This window comes from Ornithodoros turicata, chromosome 7 (genome assembly GCF_037126465.1).
Source record: "Ornithodoros turicata isolate Travis chromosome 7, ASM3712646v1, whole genome shotgun sequence".
Lineage (NCBI taxonomy): Eukaryota > Metazoa > Arthropoda > Arachnida > Ixodida > Argasidae > Ornithodoros > Ornithodoros turicata.
In genome coordinates this window covers 58,501,329-58,518,832 of record NC_088207.1, presented here as the reverse complement: position 1 = coordinate 58,518,832, position 17,504 = coordinate 58,501,329, and the positions used below count along the sequence as shown (strand labels likewise).

At 44.0% G+C, this 17,504-nt stretch overlaps 1 protein-coding gene across 2 annotated transcripts in view; it reads left to right on the top strand.

The window, feature by feature from the left end:
- LOC135401737 (ryanodine receptor-like) overlaps positions 1-17,504 on the top strand; it is a 118,036-nt gene that overhangs the window by 83,526 nt on the left and 17,006 nt on the right. The window contains exons 63-90 of one of the 2 annotated variants that reach the window (XM_064634295.1): positions 293-371; positions 456-545; positions 1,091-1,210; positions 1,294-1,368; positions 1,494-1,569; positions 2,274-2,397; positions 2,480-2,693; positions 3,214-3,332; positions 3,440-3,550; positions 3,796-4,034; positions 4,114-4,195; positions 4,414-4,440; positions 4,577-4,713; positions 4,782-4,917; positions 5,385-5,438; positions 5,516-5,631; positions 6,839-7,017; positions 7,677-7,747; positions 7,834-7,921; positions 8,499-8,627; positions 8,695-8,853; positions 9,388-9,447; positions 10,051-10,197; positions 13,398-13,507; positions 14,245-14,338; positions 14,899-15,014; positions 15,612-15,666; positions 15,798-15,866. In XM_064634295.1, coding sequence (XP_064490365.1) covers positions 293-371; positions 456-545; positions 1,091-1,210; positions 1,294-1,368; positions 1,494-1,569; positions 2,274-2,397; positions 2,480-2,693; positions 3,214-3,332; positions 3,440-3,550; positions 3,796-4,034; positions 4,114-4,195; positions 4,414-4,440; positions 4,577-4,713; positions 4,782-4,917; positions 5,385-5,438; positions 5,516-5,631; positions 6,839-7,017; positions 7,677-7,747; positions 7,834-7,921; positions 8,499-8,627; positions 8,695-8,853; positions 9,388-9,447; positions 10,051-10,197; positions 13,398-13,507; positions 14,245-14,338; positions 14,899-15,014; positions 15,612-15,666; positions 15,798-15,866 — 3,076 coding nt within the window. Of the gene's footprint in view, positions 1-292; positions 372-455; positions 546-1,090; positions 1,211-1,293; positions 1,369-1,493; positions 1,570-2,273; positions 2,398-2,479; positions 2,694-3,213; positions 3,333-3,439; positions 3,551-3,795; positions 4,035-4,113; positions 4,196-4,413; positions 4,441-4,576; positions 4,714-4,781; positions 4,918-5,384; positions 5,439-5,515; positions 5,632-6,838; positions 7,018-7,676; positions 7,748-7,833; positions 7,922-8,498; positions 8,628-8,694; positions 8,854-9,387; positions 9,448-10,050; positions 10,198-11,354; positions 11,468-13,397; positions 13,508-14,244; positions 14,339-14,898; positions 15,015-15,611; positions 15,667-15,797; positions 15,867-17,504 lie in introns of both variants that reach the window. The other variant, XM_064634294.1, reaches the window with a different exon arrangement.

Here is a 17,504-nt window from a genome sequence, read left to right as displayed (position 1 = left end):
TAAGCTGGGTTGAAGGCCGCTGCGTGCAACCCTAGGCTCGATGGACTCGAGCGGCATTACGAATAAGCAATACCGCGCACATTATTTGTGGTTACGTTGTTTTGTGTCTGTTTTGCAATGATGAACCAGCTGTGAGACAACGCAACCAGCTATCACGTAAACCAATACATATGTGCCCCGGCCAGAACACACGCCGTGCTATATTCGTTGTTTCTTTTCATCCAATGATGCGGTATTTGCTCAACTAAACCTTTGACCTACCCCTTGACTGTTGCTTGCTTCTCTTTTGCAGCATTCAGCTCACCCAGGACCTAAACACCATAGTACAGCGGTTCTCTGAACATTTCCACGATGCGTGGTCTACTCGCAAGGTATCGCAGCAGAAACTCCAGTGGGGCTGCATCTGCTGGTTCTGCCGTAGCATCATAGTAAACCAACGTGTTTTGTTCTTCTAGTTCGAACGAGGATGGCAATATGGCGACAAGTGGAACGACAGCACGAAAACGCATCCACGACTCAAACCGTATAATCTTCTCTCTGAATACGTATGTATGCGTGTCTCGGTGCAGCCCAGGTGCCGTATTGTAATCTGCCGGGGGGAGGGGGGGGAGGCAATAAACCTTTTGGAATCATTTGTTAGGACTCGTGGGACTGAAAAATCCATTAGATCTTCGTATTCTAAGTGGATGCATAATAGGAAGCGCATCACGCCAGCTGAAGTACGAGAAGCCTCGCGTAAATGATTTGCGTTGCATGCTGACGCTGGGTCATTTCACACTGCTCATATAGTGCTCGATGTGCGTTTTTTACCGTTCTTGAAAAGCCTTCTCTGAACTGCTAACCTACTGGATCGAATTCTACTTGCATTCCGTTTACATATATTGCTCTAAAAGCATAAAGTGTCCCCTCTCGACTGGACTTCATGGGCATGATCAAAGCTTTCAGCTGGCTGGCTATTCTGATAGGAGGAAGAGAATTTCAGTATGAGAGAGTGCCCCAACTGTAATTTGTCAATTTGTCCAATTTTTTTTCAGTGGGTGTCAACTGTAAGGTTACCAGTTTCAGAGTTTCAGATACACTTATCTCGTAGGAACGAGAACGCTACAAAGAACCAATCAGGGACGTGGTCAGAGCGCTCCTCGCATTTGGCTGGAAGCTGGAGGTGAGCGACGCGTCTGCTCTGCAGAGGTCTGCCACGCCCATTGCAGCAGTGAGTACTATTTACAGCAGAACTGTCCCCTGTGTCCTATAATTTGTGTCCAACACAAATTCCTCCTCTCTTTGCGTCCATAGCAAGCACCAACACCCATGGACTACATGCCGACGCCTGTCGACATGTCCACACTGACACTCAACAAGGACATGATGGTAAACACATTAGTTTTTGAGCGTTTGACGTATTTGTTCACGATAGACTGCTGCAATGCTAGTGCTTCAATTTGCGAGTATTTCAGCTAGAGTTCGGTTATGTTATTTCACATCAATTCTCTTAGAACATGGCCGAACGTCTTGCGGAGAACACGCACGACATCTGGGCAAAGAAAACGAAGGAAGAACTAGAAGCCGTAGGTAAGTCACAGTAATACAACCATTGCTGTAGATCAGTAGGTATTCAGCCGTATTCTAGAATTTCAAAATATAGAGAGTAAATTATCCGTCGAATATAGATTCCACACGCCTATACACAGACAGTCCTCACGTAACGACGAACACAGACAAAACACAACGACGAACGCCTACTGTCAATGCTTTAGTGGCAGACCATACACACAAGGTGCCTATAACGATGCAGCAGGAATTCCCTTTCCCTCGCTGATAACGAGATGCTCTCCGAGCTAACGCATATATTGCTGACCTACCCAATCAAGAGAGCCTCCCAGATCGCGAGATCTGAGAGATATTCGTGGCAGGCTATCCTTAGCACTTTTCTGCAAGAGCGTTTTGTCACAATTAACCGTAAATGATCCGTACATGATGAAGAACTTGGATGAGGTATAGGCAAATTTTGTAAATGAGAGTGAAAGGGAATTCCTGCTGCGTCGTTAAAAGCATCTTGTGTGTATGTATATGGTCGTCCATTAAAGTTTCGACAGTAGGCGCTCGTTGTGTTTCGTCCGCGTTTGTCTCTTTTAGCGCTTTTAGTATCAGACACACGTACCAACGAGTCCAAATGGAGGTTTTAGTGAACTCACTCCTCCCCCCCTCCTCTAAAAATTTGCTCGCTTTGCCTTTTTTTTTCCCCTTCTAACAGAAAGATGTAATTGTCATTGCAGGAGGTGGAATTCACCCTCAACTAGTGCCTTACGACCTGCTCACAGACAGAGAGAAACACAAGTACCGAGACAGAGCTCAAGAACTTCTCAAGTTCTTGCAGTATGAAGGATACCGGCTGTCGAGGTAGAGCGCCACGCCTTGTTGTCACAGTTGTTTCATGAGATATCCATCCAGTTAACCCGAATGCAATGTTGCGTCCTTGTAGTAAAACCAGTCGTCGCAACGAGACAAGTGACGAGAGCGGAGGGATGACCAAGACGACCACGCAGGAGAGGCGCTTCGCCACTTCTCTTTTAGAGAAACTTCTCCAGTACCTGGACGTGGCTGCCATCAATATGAAGGTGTTGAAGCCCAGCGTCCCCTACAGCCGGAGGTCGAGCTTCAAAACTTCTAGCCGTGATGTCAAGTTCTTCAGCAAGGTCAGCCACATACATCTTCAATGTTATGGTCTTTGGTCCTGTCCTCCAACTAGGGACAGCTAAGAATGTGTTCGCGTAAAAACAACAACTTTATTTTAAGATGATGAATGGGGAGTTCTCTACCCTATTGCTGGTGGTGATGTGAGGAATGAAATACTGAGCCCCTTCGCAGTAAGGATCCAAGTCCGATTGTGTCCAGAAAGGTCAAAGCAGCTTTGAGAGCAGAGTGTTGGTGGGACCAAGCAATTTGGAGAGGGAAAAGGGGCGAGAGTCCAGCTGACTAGGACTAAGAGAGTATTCACATAAAAGCCAATGTAACCAATCGCAACAAGATATGGGTATTTATTACGAGTTTGTCCGCATGTTCGATAGGAAAATTTACGTATCCTTCACCCATAATCGTATAGCCACAGCAGTTTTTGCAACAAACGTTTTTGCGTCACGGTTCTCTAAACATTATCCAAATGACATTCTCCTTTGTGTGTTTTTGCTCAAACTTGAGATAGTCATGCGGTTTCAGGTGGTATTGCCACTGATGGAAAAATGCTTCGTGGCCCACCGACCTTTCTTCCTAATGTCACCTACGGCCACTTCAACCATAGGTACAGCAACCATTCGGGAGAAAGAAATGGTTGCCAGGTAAATGCTTTTCCTTTTCTGTTTGTAGCAAAAACTTGCGGCGCCTCATCATAATAACGAAACTTTGTGTAACTAATGAAATTTTTCTATTTTGTCTTCCGCTATAGTCTGTTCTGCAAGCTCGGAGGTCTACTACGAGTCAAGTTCAGCGTCTTCGGAAATGAAGCGAAAATTGCTGTGAACTGCCTTCAGGTTTTGATCAAGGCAACAGATGCCAGGTAACGTACGTCAGGGAAAAATACCTGGGTGAAAAGAGTGGCAAGTGAGGTTTGAGAACGAGGCTCACCCTGTCCACCTTGAGATCCGTAAGGTTGAGATTATGCTACCAAGGTCATTGGTACACCAGCTCACTTGCCTTTTTCTCTGTTATGTTCATTAATACCTGGTGAAGGGGTGTGCATTAAGCTTCCATATTGCAAATCTGACGTGCTACTCCTACAAAAACTTTCTCTCTCGTGTGCAGGTCAATTGTTAAGAACTGCCCAGATTTCGTGAAGACATCAATGCTGACCTACTTCAACAATGCGTCGGATGACTTGGCGCAGACGGTGATCAATTTGCAACAGGGTCGCTACAGCCATCTTCGAGGCACCACGATGAAGACGTCGTCGTCACTCAACTATGTTCAGTTTGTCTTGCTCCCCGTTCTAACTGCTCTCTTCGATCACTTGGCTGCTAACGAGTTTGGGAGCGACTTATTGCGTGAGTGCTAAATTAGCGGCTGAGTGTTACGAATAACGTAGGTTTGTGTCATTCGCATTAAAATTTACGTATTTTTCAGTGAGTGATATCCAGGTTGCTTGTTACAAGATTCTCAACAGCCTGTACACGTTGGGGACAAATACGGAACTTCATGGTGGAAGGTAAAACCTGACCTGAAAGAAATTTGTTCTACATTAAATTCACTCGCTCATGCAAACGCTGTTGTGACGTGTCATTTTCACTGTTTTTCTTCGCTATTAGCGATAAAGTGTCATGAGCTTATGGAATATTCGAATGTCCAGGGCAAGGTTTTCTCTGGACATTTCTAAGACACTCACAGTTTCCCTTTTTTGGTGACTTATGGCACTTGCTTTTTCAGAACCTTTGTCAAAGCAGAGTTGGAAAGGTGAGTTTCACATTCACTAGTAGTAATTACTGTTTTTGTGCCTATAGTAATGTCTGCTAGTATTGGCTAATGACTACTACTAGTAACGTTTTAGCGGATACCAGTAATGAAGTTTTCTTTTTCGCGATTCCAATAGACATCGCCCTGCATTTGGCAACTGCCTCGGAGCATTTGCTGCAACGTTTCCCGTAGCCTTCCTGGAACCTGTGCATAACAAGCACAATCCTAACTGCATTCACGGCAAGGCCCAGGAACACTCTTTAGAAGCTCAGGGTAAATTCCTTCCACAACCTTCTACCTATACCCTTCAGTAACTCTGCTCTTTCGCTACCCGTATTTAGCTGTAATGGCGGCATTGGAATCAAGTATGCCAACGCTAGATGACCTCGTCGGTCAAGTAGAGAAATTTGTTACGACCAACGGCAAATATACGGAGCAGCCGTTCATTATCGACGTCATGCTCCCTATGCTGTGCAGGTAAGCACGATTATTTTCTTCCTTATCATTTAGTTAAAGGAGCAAGGACGTGCAATAACATGGCTCGGAACCAAGACCTACTAAATCTATCTACTACCTAAATCTACCATCTACCTACGATCTACCATCTAAATACAGATAGACCAAATACTACGAAATCAGTAGGTATTGCTCGAAACCCTGTTTCATTCATCGAGCAGTCTTTCTGCAACCACCATACACTTTATTTCACTGTGTGGTGTATTGTCACTGCTCAATCAAATTTACAAAAACGACCGTAGAAAGTAGTCATCGGCCAGGCCCGATCTCGATGCGTGATGTCAGCAGATTGACGCGTCTGAGTTGCTCTGCGGCGCTAACGCGTAATTAAAAGAAAAAAGCTGTCAGTAGTTTATGTGTGATCCAGAAAGGAAATAAAACAACGTGAAATGATGTGTAGATCGTGTATGAGACCTTGATGTTTTTAGCTACTTGCCATTCTGGTGGAGCCAGGGCCCAGACAACGTCAACCCTACTTCAGGGTAAGTAGTAGTCATAGATCCGCTGTCACCTCGTATGGGAACCGTCGTTTTTTCTATCCTTTATTACTTCCCTGCAGGAACCATGTGACACTAGTTACGAGTGACCACCTGACCAACCTCTTGAGGAATGTAATCAACCTGCTGAGAAAAACCGTCGGAATAGAAGGATCTCCTTGGATGATAACCTTTGCAGGTAATTCCCCATGGCCATGGGTGTAACAAGCAGGTCCATGACTCTTGCGCGAATTCCATAATAAATCGCGCATACGATCTCGACCAGTCTTGGGTAGTAACTAAGTTACACGTAACTGTAACTAGTTACTGCCTTTCGTTAAAGTAACTGTAAAACGTAACTGTAACTACGTTACTCAGGTATTGCAGTATTTTCCACACGTCAGTTCTCTAGTGAAATTTTGCCGAGGCTTTAAATGCCCTGCTGTTTTTCCCAAAGCAGGAATTCCACGAATTTTGTCATCTCATATACGCGGCCAGGATGGCCTTAGACTAACTTCCATGGCCTTACACTGGCCCATAGGAAATTCTCTGTTTATGGACCTTTTTTCACGATGGCGTATGCGTATGACCTTGAGGCACCGGAGAGGATTAGCTCCGTGCTCACTAGATGGCGCACTATGGGGACGACAGAAGTGGGGACCAGTGGGGAGACCTTGTCGGCCCAACTCCGAACCGGTTTTGGTCCTTTGTGCTACCGACGTGGATTTGTTTTGACGCGCGCCGAGCATGGTTCGTTGGAGAACCACTAGGATACGATGCGTATGTGAAAAAGGTCCATTATGCAGTATGGGGTAACTACATAGCTAATTACACTTGGACAGTACAATCGCTAATAAATTTTTTTTTTTAGTTACACTTATTTGACGTTTCAACTTTTTAAAAATGTAACTGTAAGCTAACTATGTTACTTTAACATCGTAACTGTAGCTGTAACTAGTTACATTTCAGAAAGAGTAACTGTAACTCAGTTACTATTTTTGCAGGGCAGCTGTAACTTGGTTACTTTTTTTTAATTACATACCCGTGATTGATCTGAGATAGATCACTTCATCGGTACATCTTGTCATTAATTAAAGTGTTGCAAGCTCTCTGCATTTTTCTCGCATGCTTTCTCACCGGATCCTTCAGGGAAGATATTTAGGTGGAAAATACACAAACTAAGCACATTTAGCGGACTTCAGCATCTAAAAAATCTGCCTTAGCAAACGGTGATGATCATAATGTGCCCCTCTGCATTGTCACGCATTGCAGTTGTGAACAGCTTGTTCAAAGCAGACCTTGTCGTCTGCAATGATTATTCGTTTATCCGTGGTACTATATTATGACAACGAAAAGGCTACTTCCTCACAAAGCTTGCTGAAGTGCGTCATACCATATCTATACAGCTCATGCTGGCCAAATCGTGATCAACTCCTCGGAAGAGCTGCTTCGTGACCCCATTTTGCCTTTAACTGAGAAGATCTACCACAATGCTGATGTCGTATTCCACAAGGAAGAATGCATGAGAAGCTACCTCAAGTCCAGCACAGATGATACATCTCAAGCTGAAGGACAGCTACAAGAGGTTCGATTATGCTCAGTCTCTTTTCTGTTTTCTTTAGCATTCAGCATGATTATGTATACTAATTATAAGTATCGAATACATTGGCGGATGTATTCAGTTTTGGTTATGCGGGGCTCTTCCCGAAGCAGCTTCCTGGGCACGAGGTGTATTCCTTCATGATATGGCTCGTGAGCGTGTTGCGTTGGGAGCATATGCAGGATCCTAATAACTGGACCACTACCTTAAGGGTTGTACTATTGTTAAAAGACATCAGGCGCAAGAATCCTACTGTGGTACTACTGTACTTCCACCAGGTTCTCTATTGAGGACGGGAGTGATGATAATACAAGAGTTTCAGGAAACCGTGAGCATACTACGTTTTCTTTTTACGATTCCGGTTTCCGTAACATGACGGCAGAAGAAGATTTGTAAATTGTGAATATGATTGTGAAGATGATTTGTAATTGTGAAGATTTGTTTGGAATGTAAAAATGTCCTCAGAAAAATGTAAAGCCGCAAATTATTATTATTTTATACCCTCTGGAACTTATATGGACACGATGTGCGAGGGAAAAGAAACCGTGGTGTCATACACCCCGTGCCCAATCAGAGATGCTTAAAAACTCCCGTAAGAGACGGTCCTGTGAAATCTCCCCTCGTATACTGTGTTGCGCTTACAGGAGTTCAACCTGCTCATACGAGACATCTACGCCTTCTTCCCGATTCTGATCAAGTACGTCGACCTCCAGAGGTTAGTCGACCTCCTCTCTTCATCATCTTTGCATCAACGTCTATGATCAGGCTAGATAAGACCAAGGCATTCTGTTTCTCATCCAGGAACCATTGGCTGAAGCACAATGTGAAAGAAGCGGAACAAGTGTACACTTGTGTTGCGCACATCTTTAACATATGGAACAAGTCACAGGTTGGGATTTTTCTCTGTTGTGTCGTTCGTACATGAGGTACGATGCTGTTGGATGCAGTATATTGAGTACCAACTAAGTTACAAGTAACTTGTAACTCCTTAACTAGTCACTTTTTGCAGTAACTAGTTACTGTTCTGTAAAAGTGACTGTAACTAGTTACCACTTTTGGTTAGAGTAACTGTAAAATGTAACCATCACTAGTTACTTTTCTGTAAAGGTAACTTGTAACTGTAACTACTTACCACTTTTGGTTAGAGTAACTGTAAAATGTAACCGTAACTAAGTTACTCAGGTACTGCAATATTTTCCACCTGTCAGTTCCCTTGTGCAGTTCTATTGAGGCTTGAGATACCCACAGAGCCACTAAATAAGTGCTAGAGATACCCTGCAATTTATCCCAACCAGTTAACTTACAACTAAGTTACTTTAACATAGGGGCAACTGTAGCTGTAACTACTAGTTACTTTTCAAAAAGAGTAACTGTAACTCGGTTACTATTTGTGCAGGTTAAGTGTAACTGTAACTTAGTTACTTTTTGTGAGCAACTTACCCATGTCTGGTTGAATGTCTACGCAGTATTTCCGCCGAGAGGAAGCCAACTTCATTTCCCAGAACGAGATAGACAACATGGCGCTCATCATGCCTTCTTCCGGAAGAGGAAGGGCGAACGTGCAGACAGTAGATGCTGGACATTCGCAAAAGAGGGTACGAGCCAGGGCTAGCTTCGTTATTGAGTCATCTTGAGGGGACACCTCCTTTGCTATTCTTGTAGGAGAAAAAGAAGAAACGGGATGGTAAACGAGACAAAGATAAAGAACTGGCAGCCAGTTTGGTTGTTGCCTGCCTCAAGAGACTGCTGCCCGTCGGCTTGAATTTGTTTGCCGGAAGAGAACAGGAGCTTGTGCAGCACACCAAAGAGAAATTCCTCAATGTGAGCCCCACTAGTCCCCTTCTCCCGTAGAATTCCGAAAGAAAAACACCTGTCACAAGATACTCACAGGTTCATTTTATTCCACTGCATACGTAAAGCATTATGATTTGGTAACAGCGGATACGACCACGATATAAAAAGTCAGATGCATATCTAGTCATGAAACATGGCGGTCGCCATTCACTGAACATTCAGAAAAGTCACGTGTAATATGTTCTAAAATGCACAGATTATCAGTTAAGAAGATGGTTTTCTAAGGTTAAAGCATCTCATCACCCTCAGAAATTTCGTAATGTTTCACCAGGGTGTCTGACATCCAAATCCTTTCACCCTCATCATTCATTCACATATAGAGAGGGATCGTAAAGAGCTCCACCCCTCATCCCTTCTACATTAGGAGGTTGATTTCGTTTATTTGAAGGGACATGGAAGGACGGACATGGAATGTTCCGTCTCTGTCCTTCCACATCTCCCGAAACACATTACCTGAATGAGACGACTCAAAGCGACTTGTAAATCTATTCTGTATCGCAGAGAGAGCAGGATTCCGACATCTTCGACTACGTCAAGCTGCAACTGACCCTACCAGACAAGGTTGGTAGTGTCTCTCTGAGTTTTAAAGGGACAGTTGCATCCGGAAACCCATCTATGAAACCGATACCACATGTACGGCATCGGTTGACAATCTACTTGGCTAACTTTTTTGTCCGAAAAGTGCTCAGATATTAAATAAACGAATTTTAAAGATGAGCGCCGCTGCTGCAGCTGCAGAGGCTCCCGTAGCGTGACGTCACTACCTAGCAGGAGGATTGAGAGGGCGGCGCTCAGAGAAGAAAGGCGCAGCCCAGACGCCCACACGTCCGTGACATTCCTTTTCTCAAGGCCATGCCCTGATTTGTTCTTGGGGAGTGACGTTCTCTCATTTTTCCAGAGAGGGGATTCTGGCATACTCTCAACATGCAGTGTCTGCTCTTGTCATGTATTCCATCGAATAACAATCAAACTGGGCGACTATTTCGCGAGGGATTTTCGATACTGTGGTCAGTGGTCCATGAGGAATAAGATGACACTATAGTTTCGAAATCGATTGGAACGGATGCGACCGTCTCTTTAAAAGAACCCTGTATGAAATTTGAGCATGGCTAATTGTGGTTATTTGTGCATTTTCCCCACTCTTCCCTACACTCTTCTTCACAGATCGACCCACACGACGACATGAGCTGGCAACACTATCTCTACAGTAAGTTAGGAAGTCAAAGGACTTCGAGTGCGGTGGTTGTCTCCCAAGACCAACTGGTAGAAAGAATCATAGATATGGCCAAAGTTTTGTACGGATTGCACGTGGTAAGTGACATTGTGCTCTTATTGGTGCTGCTTGCAGTTGTGTATTTCTTTTACACTTGAGCATTTTGAGTAGTACAGTGGTCTTCGATTGTCAAACATGAGTGAAAGGCAAGTAACTGCTTCGGGTGACTAAACGTAGCGGCAAATGATAAGGAGTTGATCCAAAGGTTCGGCAAAGCAGGCGCACCGCAAGTGTCATTGGCTGTCACATTACGGGGGCTATGAAGGGGAGCCTGTGAATTTTGGTGACGTGTGAAATGCCTCGTTAACCAGCCATAAAAGAAAGGCACAATGTAGTTTAAGAGATAGTTCTCTGCGAAGTGACAGAGGCAGATCCCACACAGTCGATCCCCATTGGCTCACAAAATCACCTGGCTCCCCACGTGAGTCGTATGAACTTATGGGCCCACGTGGTTATGTCACAGCCAGATTAGAGTTCAAATTATTTTGCCAAATGGATCTAGATTACCAAATCGCTCCCAAACTTGGCTGTATACCTTCTCATCGAGGCCAACGGTTGTTTGGTACCAAAGTAACGCAGCGTCTTGGCCCAATATTGGCTGAATATCGGCAATACTGGTCCAGTACTGGACCAATGTTGGGCCAATATTGGGCCAGGATGTGTGCTATCTGATGTTATAACAGCAGTATACCTTTCTTTTTTACTTTCTTCACTAATGAGGTCCTCCTTGGGTTATCCTCGCTGAAGTCAACGGAGAAACACATTACCCTGTCAGGAGGGGCACATTGATCCTGCTGCGATTCGTTCCCCAACTGCGCTAGAGCAGAGCTGTGGTTGATGCGGAAAGAAATGCCGGCGGCGACGACACATGAAATCCCAGCGTGACTCTAGTTGTGTCGAAGGCGCAGTTCAAAAGGAAAAAGGCTTCGAGCCAACCTCCCTTCGGCAGACGAAGACCACTGTGTTTATTTCCACGTCTAAGTTGGCTCGAATGTGATCGCATATCCGTTGCATGCTTTTTAGTTGTTTCTTTACGCATTGACGTCAGTGGTTAGTGCTTTTTCTGAGCAGTCAGTTTATTTCATTCTGACGCAGCAGCAGTGCTATTGCCAAGCTGGTAAGCTCTGTGAGTCCCATGTTGCGTAGCCACCATTAAGAGACACGGTTTGGTTTCTTTTTTGTTTTTTGGCCTCAGATTGACCACCCTCAAGGCTCTCAAAAGGGTGTGTACCGCAGTGTCGTATCCACCCAACGAAAGAGAGCAGTCATTGCCTGTTTCCGTATGACTTCACTACACAGCTTGCACAGGTAAATGACACGTCTACAGACGGGCACGTACGGTTTGTCGGGAGGTTGACCATGTGCGGCAGCGTAATGGCTGGTGTTCGCACCTGTGGCAGGCATTTGCGATTGAACGTACCTTTGAGAATAATAAGTAAAATCATCGAATCTATTAAACCCATCCATTAAGCAATATAGATGAAAGCAACCCGAATGATGAAGCATGAACCGAAATGATGAGTCAATGAAGGATTCGTAACTGGAGACTGCAATGGGAGACATTGATTGATCACTAGTATAGGGTTTATTCGCATGACGTCATCCGTAGGAGACCGCCACTGTCGCTAGCAGGCAATCAGCTGTCACCCATATCGTACTCACCGTATATTTTGTGTTTCAAAGTTATTGTGCTGTGTGATTTGTAGCATACCCAAGTAAGTTCCATGTTTTCGACAAAAATTGTGATCCAAAAAGCATATGGCAGCAAACGAATGCGGGAACATAACTGCGAGAGACCTACAGTATGGCGGCGAGGTGATGTCAGTGAATAAACCCTATCGAGGAATTCGCCAAACTGATTGAACTGACTGTCTGGTTGGAGGTGCAAAAATGAATGCGAAAAAGAAAACTGATTTATCGCCACCAGTAAAACTAAAGCTAAAGCGTATACGAAATTGTAAGAGACTTCAGGAAAGTTGCTGATTCCTTTATTGTGCTCCAGATATAAAATTCTAGTACCTGCGTCGTTGTGCACTTGCCAATAGTACTTGCGCTCGCACATGGAGCGTCCTCCTCGCCACCTGAATGCTGAAAAGTGGAACATTAACACTACATTGTAGCCATAGTCTCACACTAATCAATAGTCTGCACTATCAAGTCTGGTTGATCCCCGTACTTTGTTTTGTGAGGTCATATCTAGAATATGTAGAATGACGTTCTGTTGTCCTTCGACAAAGATTCATTAGCAACGAAGACCAAGTGTTACACACGAGGCTGTAAACCACGCCTTCAAACGACGTTTATAGTATTGACCTTCCCTAATAAACATTCCCCGTTTCACATACCCATGCAGTAGTAACGTCCCTGAAGGTTTTTTTCCCTGCCTTTTGACGGTGAATCCTCTAGACTTTGCAAACTCAAGGAGATCTCTGCTAACCACTGGAGTCAATCCTATGGCTGCATTCACTCTTGCATCTTTCTTCCACATATTATCCCACTTTTGATTCCTTGCATGAACACTTGAACGTCTTTCCTACATTTGTAGCATTTATGCGTCTACAACAAAGAAAATGTGCCTGTGGTCCTTAACAGTGTGCACGTTCTTTTGTCACTACTAGTTCTGCAAAGCAAACCAGGCTGTTGGTTTTCATTAACGTGTACGCGCGTTAAAAAGGCAGTAGATTATCGTGATTGTCGAAGCTTATCACTAAAACTAGATGTTCCTAACCACGTGAACTCTGTTCTGACTACCCCCTTCGTGGACCTGACGACGTTTTTATCAAGCTGTGATTCAGACCTGGTTACGAGATTGGTCTCATGCACAGCGAATTCAGATATGGGTACCAGGATTAAAATATAAGCTGCACACTTACGGGTAGCAAACGTAGAATGAAAATGCCAGAAATGTAGACAGGCGGCCACAAAATCATTATGAAACGATTGTAAACAATTAATTACGCTTATTCCACATCTGTATTTTATATTTGGCAATTACCGAGTGCTCCTCAAAACTTCCCTCAGACGAGACACACAAGTTCGTACTGTTCGCTCGCCTCTTCGTTGCGTGCACCTCGTACTCGAGCTCTGCATCACCCTGACGATCTGTTTTCCTTAGAAGAACTGCACGCCTTTGTTGCCTGCCATTGTCATCGTGCCCTTTCCCAACCTTGTGAGGGGAGCACTGTTCTTAACCCCCCTCCTCATCCCTCTGTCACCCTACTGACATCACTGTGTGCAGGCTCACAAACCCCCTCCCACGAGAAGCGCGTGGCAAAAGTTGCTCTCGACCTCCAAGAAAAGGGCTGCCATTGCGTGTCTTCGTAGTGTTCCCCTGTATAATGTGCACAGGTAACCACCCGACCACTCACTTCTATATACCCTTTTTCTCACAACTCACAACCAGTATGGAACTGCAAGCTATTCGTGCAGTGTTATACGGCGCACCATTTGTAGGAAAAGATGTTGAGGCGCACTTTACGTGAGGGATACTGACATTTGTTGTCACGCATGCTAGGCGAAAGAACTGATTGAACGTTGATTGGCTGACGGTAGCAGCAAGGCAACGACACCACACGTTCAGAATCCTAATGTACAAAACAAGGAGCGAAAGTGGACTAAATACTGCAGTTATGCTGCTGCTCCGTGGCAGTTGCTCTTTCTTAATGATTTTGTTTTTTTCTCTCTCTGAATGGAGTAACGAATAACTTTCGCATTAACTGGGTTAGGTTAGGCTGAAGGTTAGATTGGAGATTATCTAATGGTTGAGGGATCAGTGATTGTGCAGGAACCCACGGTTCCGACGCATTTGCTTTTATTTCTGCAGCATCCTACGCGTATTGCCCTGCATTATCCCGTAGCTTCACAACGTGCAATATGTAATGTTACACACAAAATTATAAGGAGGCATGAAAGTACTGAAGTATCAAACAGTTGGGCACACCACTACCAGTCATCCAGCCATACTGTCCGAAACTTTCTACAATGTTTTTTGACTCGTTTTGCTCGGCTCGTAAAGCTATCAGTATTTACATATTGTCCATTGCCGAGATGCTGTACCACAGACAGTGTGCACATAATTATTTCAGGCATCGTGCCATCAACATATTCCTGCATATCTACAAGGAAATGTGGCTGGAGGAGGAGAACGCCGGCCAGGAACAGCTCATCGAAGATCTCACTGTAAGCACTTCGCGTTAATGTTTTATACGCTACTTTTTTAAATATCTGAGGTGCGAACTTAAAGTGCCACTACGAGCCAGAAAATTATTCGAAATCAACCTCGTCCAAACACTCAGTGTACAATATATGAATGCCGTCAGTGAACGCTACACACTTCTAGGAATTTTCTAAAGAACCCGCAAACAAAGACTTGAGTCTCTAAGAGTACTTGACGTCACCCAGAACACTGGCGTCTGTCTCCGAATTTCGCCCTGCGTTAAAAGACTGCCAGCAGCTGCAGTGAGGACACGGAAATCGGCTTTCGAGGGGCAACGTTGCCAGACGCAAAGCAGATTTGTCATCCATGAATTCATACCTCTCAAAACTAGCAATTAATTTTGCGATGCTTTCTCGCAACGTGGAGAAGCAATATTTTGGGAGACGCGGAGATTGCAATGACACGAATTAAGAGGATTATGAAGATTCACTCCGTAGCGACACTTTAAGTGAGGACGCTCTCGTAAGAAGTTGTCATAATTGCTAGTCCCCACACCAGTGTATCTTTCCTTTGCACCTGGTAGACGACATTCGAGGAGTCCGAGAAGGAAGGCGCAGCGGAAGAGAAGGACGAAGAAAAACCGGATCCCCTGAGTCAATTGGTGGTCGCTTTCTCCAGAACAGCAACCACAGAGCACAGGTATGTACACATCAATTACACAGTGCGAGGATAGCCCTGTAATTGCTTAGTATGAATGTGACAAAACGTGATTCAGACAAATTCCTGCTGCTTGGCACAGTTTTGGTTAATTTCCGGTCAAATGGGATTCCTCACAGAGTTATTTTCTGGATATGCAAATGACTATAGAAACATTCACGGGCTATGTGCATCAATGGGTACTCCTCTTGAGATCGAAGGAAAGCCTACCATCACAGTTCAGATAAATTTTCGAATTTTTTACAAAAATTGAACGTATTCTTTTGTTTCGGGACATGTGTAACCTGCAAGCAGCCTTGCCATTTATTTTAATAAAACCGGAGGACTCATTGACAACCAAATTTCACCCAGTGTTGCCGACAAAAATTGGGACATTATTTCTCCCTCTCAAAGTTTGAAAGGAGCATCTAGCCGGAAAAATGCTAAATGTGATTCAGGAATCCTTGCACCGACAATTGGTATGGGATCTGTAGTGACGAAGGGACTCGTAACTGTAGATGAAAACATAAAAGGTTCGTTCCGTCATTTCGTGTACTTTGTTTCAGGAAAATGATAATCCGTTTATCTTTTCTCGTGCAGTGGTGTCATACCTGAAGATCCGTTGTACATGCAGTACGCATTCATCTTCAGTCAGGTAAGTGATATTATCGAACTCAGGTGCTTTTCCTGGAGCGGCTCAATTGTGGTAAATGCGTTTTAAATCTGAAAGCTACTTAGCAACTACGCTGCCATTCTTCCTTTTCTTCTTGTTCTTCCTTTAAACAGAGTTGTGGTGGTGCTGAGGAAGAAGAGGAAGATGAGGAAGGTGATGAGGATGCTGGGCCATCCATTCACGTAAGTGATATGTTATGTCCACACACGTTGCTTTCTAACCTCTAAGTCGAACTTACACATAATGTATGCAGTGTTTAGTAGTACTAACTAGATAATACCACTAAAACAATGTCCCCCGTGTTTTCGACTGTATCATGCTATTAATGTACGAGACACACAAAATGTAAAAACATTTACGTATTTCGTAGAAGTAACGACCATACGGTAAGATACAAACTATATCGTGGAACAGTCTGCCTACACCTACAGGGCATGGACGTTTGATTTTGAACTCTACATCTTTATTAGTTACAAGCTTCATCGTTTAATTTTCATCATATAATTTACTCATAACGGCTTTCGTACTCATCGATTATTGCCTATTCTTCTTGCCCATATTAATATATTACCTTTCTGCGCCGCATTCATTGCAGATCCTCCTTGTAAGTTATCATTTTACCTGTTTTTATCTGTGTTGTCTGGTGGCATCCCTGTGTTTGCTGCATGTTATCATGTATATCGTTTCTGAAACATCGTTTACTGAACCATGCCATGCCTGCATCGTGTAGCTAATTATGATCCACTAATTGCTAATGATGGTGCATACAGAATTACACGTTCACAGACACATAAGCAACCTGTACAGTAATCATTACTTGTTCTGCGCAAAGCCTCTAGCACTGTCATGCATGAAACGCTTAGTAGGCAACATTCAAGAGCATTATTTATTTGCGTGATACATCACGAACGCAGTCGTACACAAAGTACACACTGCTTCACTGTCCACTATTCAGTAAGTGCAATACGTACGCAGGCACTTACACCAAATGTGTCAGCAGAAATTAGTGTACTCTTGTAGTATATAATACAGTCGCCGTCTAATTTTTCGGACTCGGCGGGGATGGCGCAAAAGTAATAATGGCCAAATAATCTAGCAGTCTGAAAAAACGAATTTCGCTTCAAAATAAACTTTACTCAGCCCTAGTAAGCTGGAAAAATTTTTCGATGCCTTCCTAACGCGTTTCCAGCTCTGCCTGATAACATCAGCTTCTATTTCCCGAACGACATTTCGTCACTGTACACTGACAGAGGCACCGCTTTCATAAAGTCCGCAAGTCGGCTTCACCTAACGCATGCGTGCTTTAGGTGAAGCTCGCTTTACAGCGCTGTCGCGCGGCTCGCGGGCGGGTAGTACGTGCTGGGCCTTTTAAATCGAGCTATTGGCCAAAAATGAAGACGCAAAAGCGTTACGACAGAGCTATTCTACTCAGAGGAGGGAAAATGAACAATGATTGCCTATTTTTTTTTTCCTCAATATTTTAGTTGGCTGACTTCTTTTGATATGAATTTCGGATGATACCAATATTTTCCGTCGGAGAAATTCGCTGGTTGGGCAAACAGAGTCCGAAATATTGATTGATATACGGCACGTTGATGGCGTCCCTTGCGAGTGTTTCTGTACTCACACAAGGAAAGAAACTCCACATGACTCGATGAACACTTTTATTACGAGTGAAAAAGTCTCAAACGCAGGTGCTTTTGAGTGATAACATATTATAACTAGACCCGTACGAATAGAGGTTTGAAAACTGAAGTGAATACGAAGAGAATACCTGATTTGGATATTCGAATACGAAGCAAATAACTGGAGAACCGAAC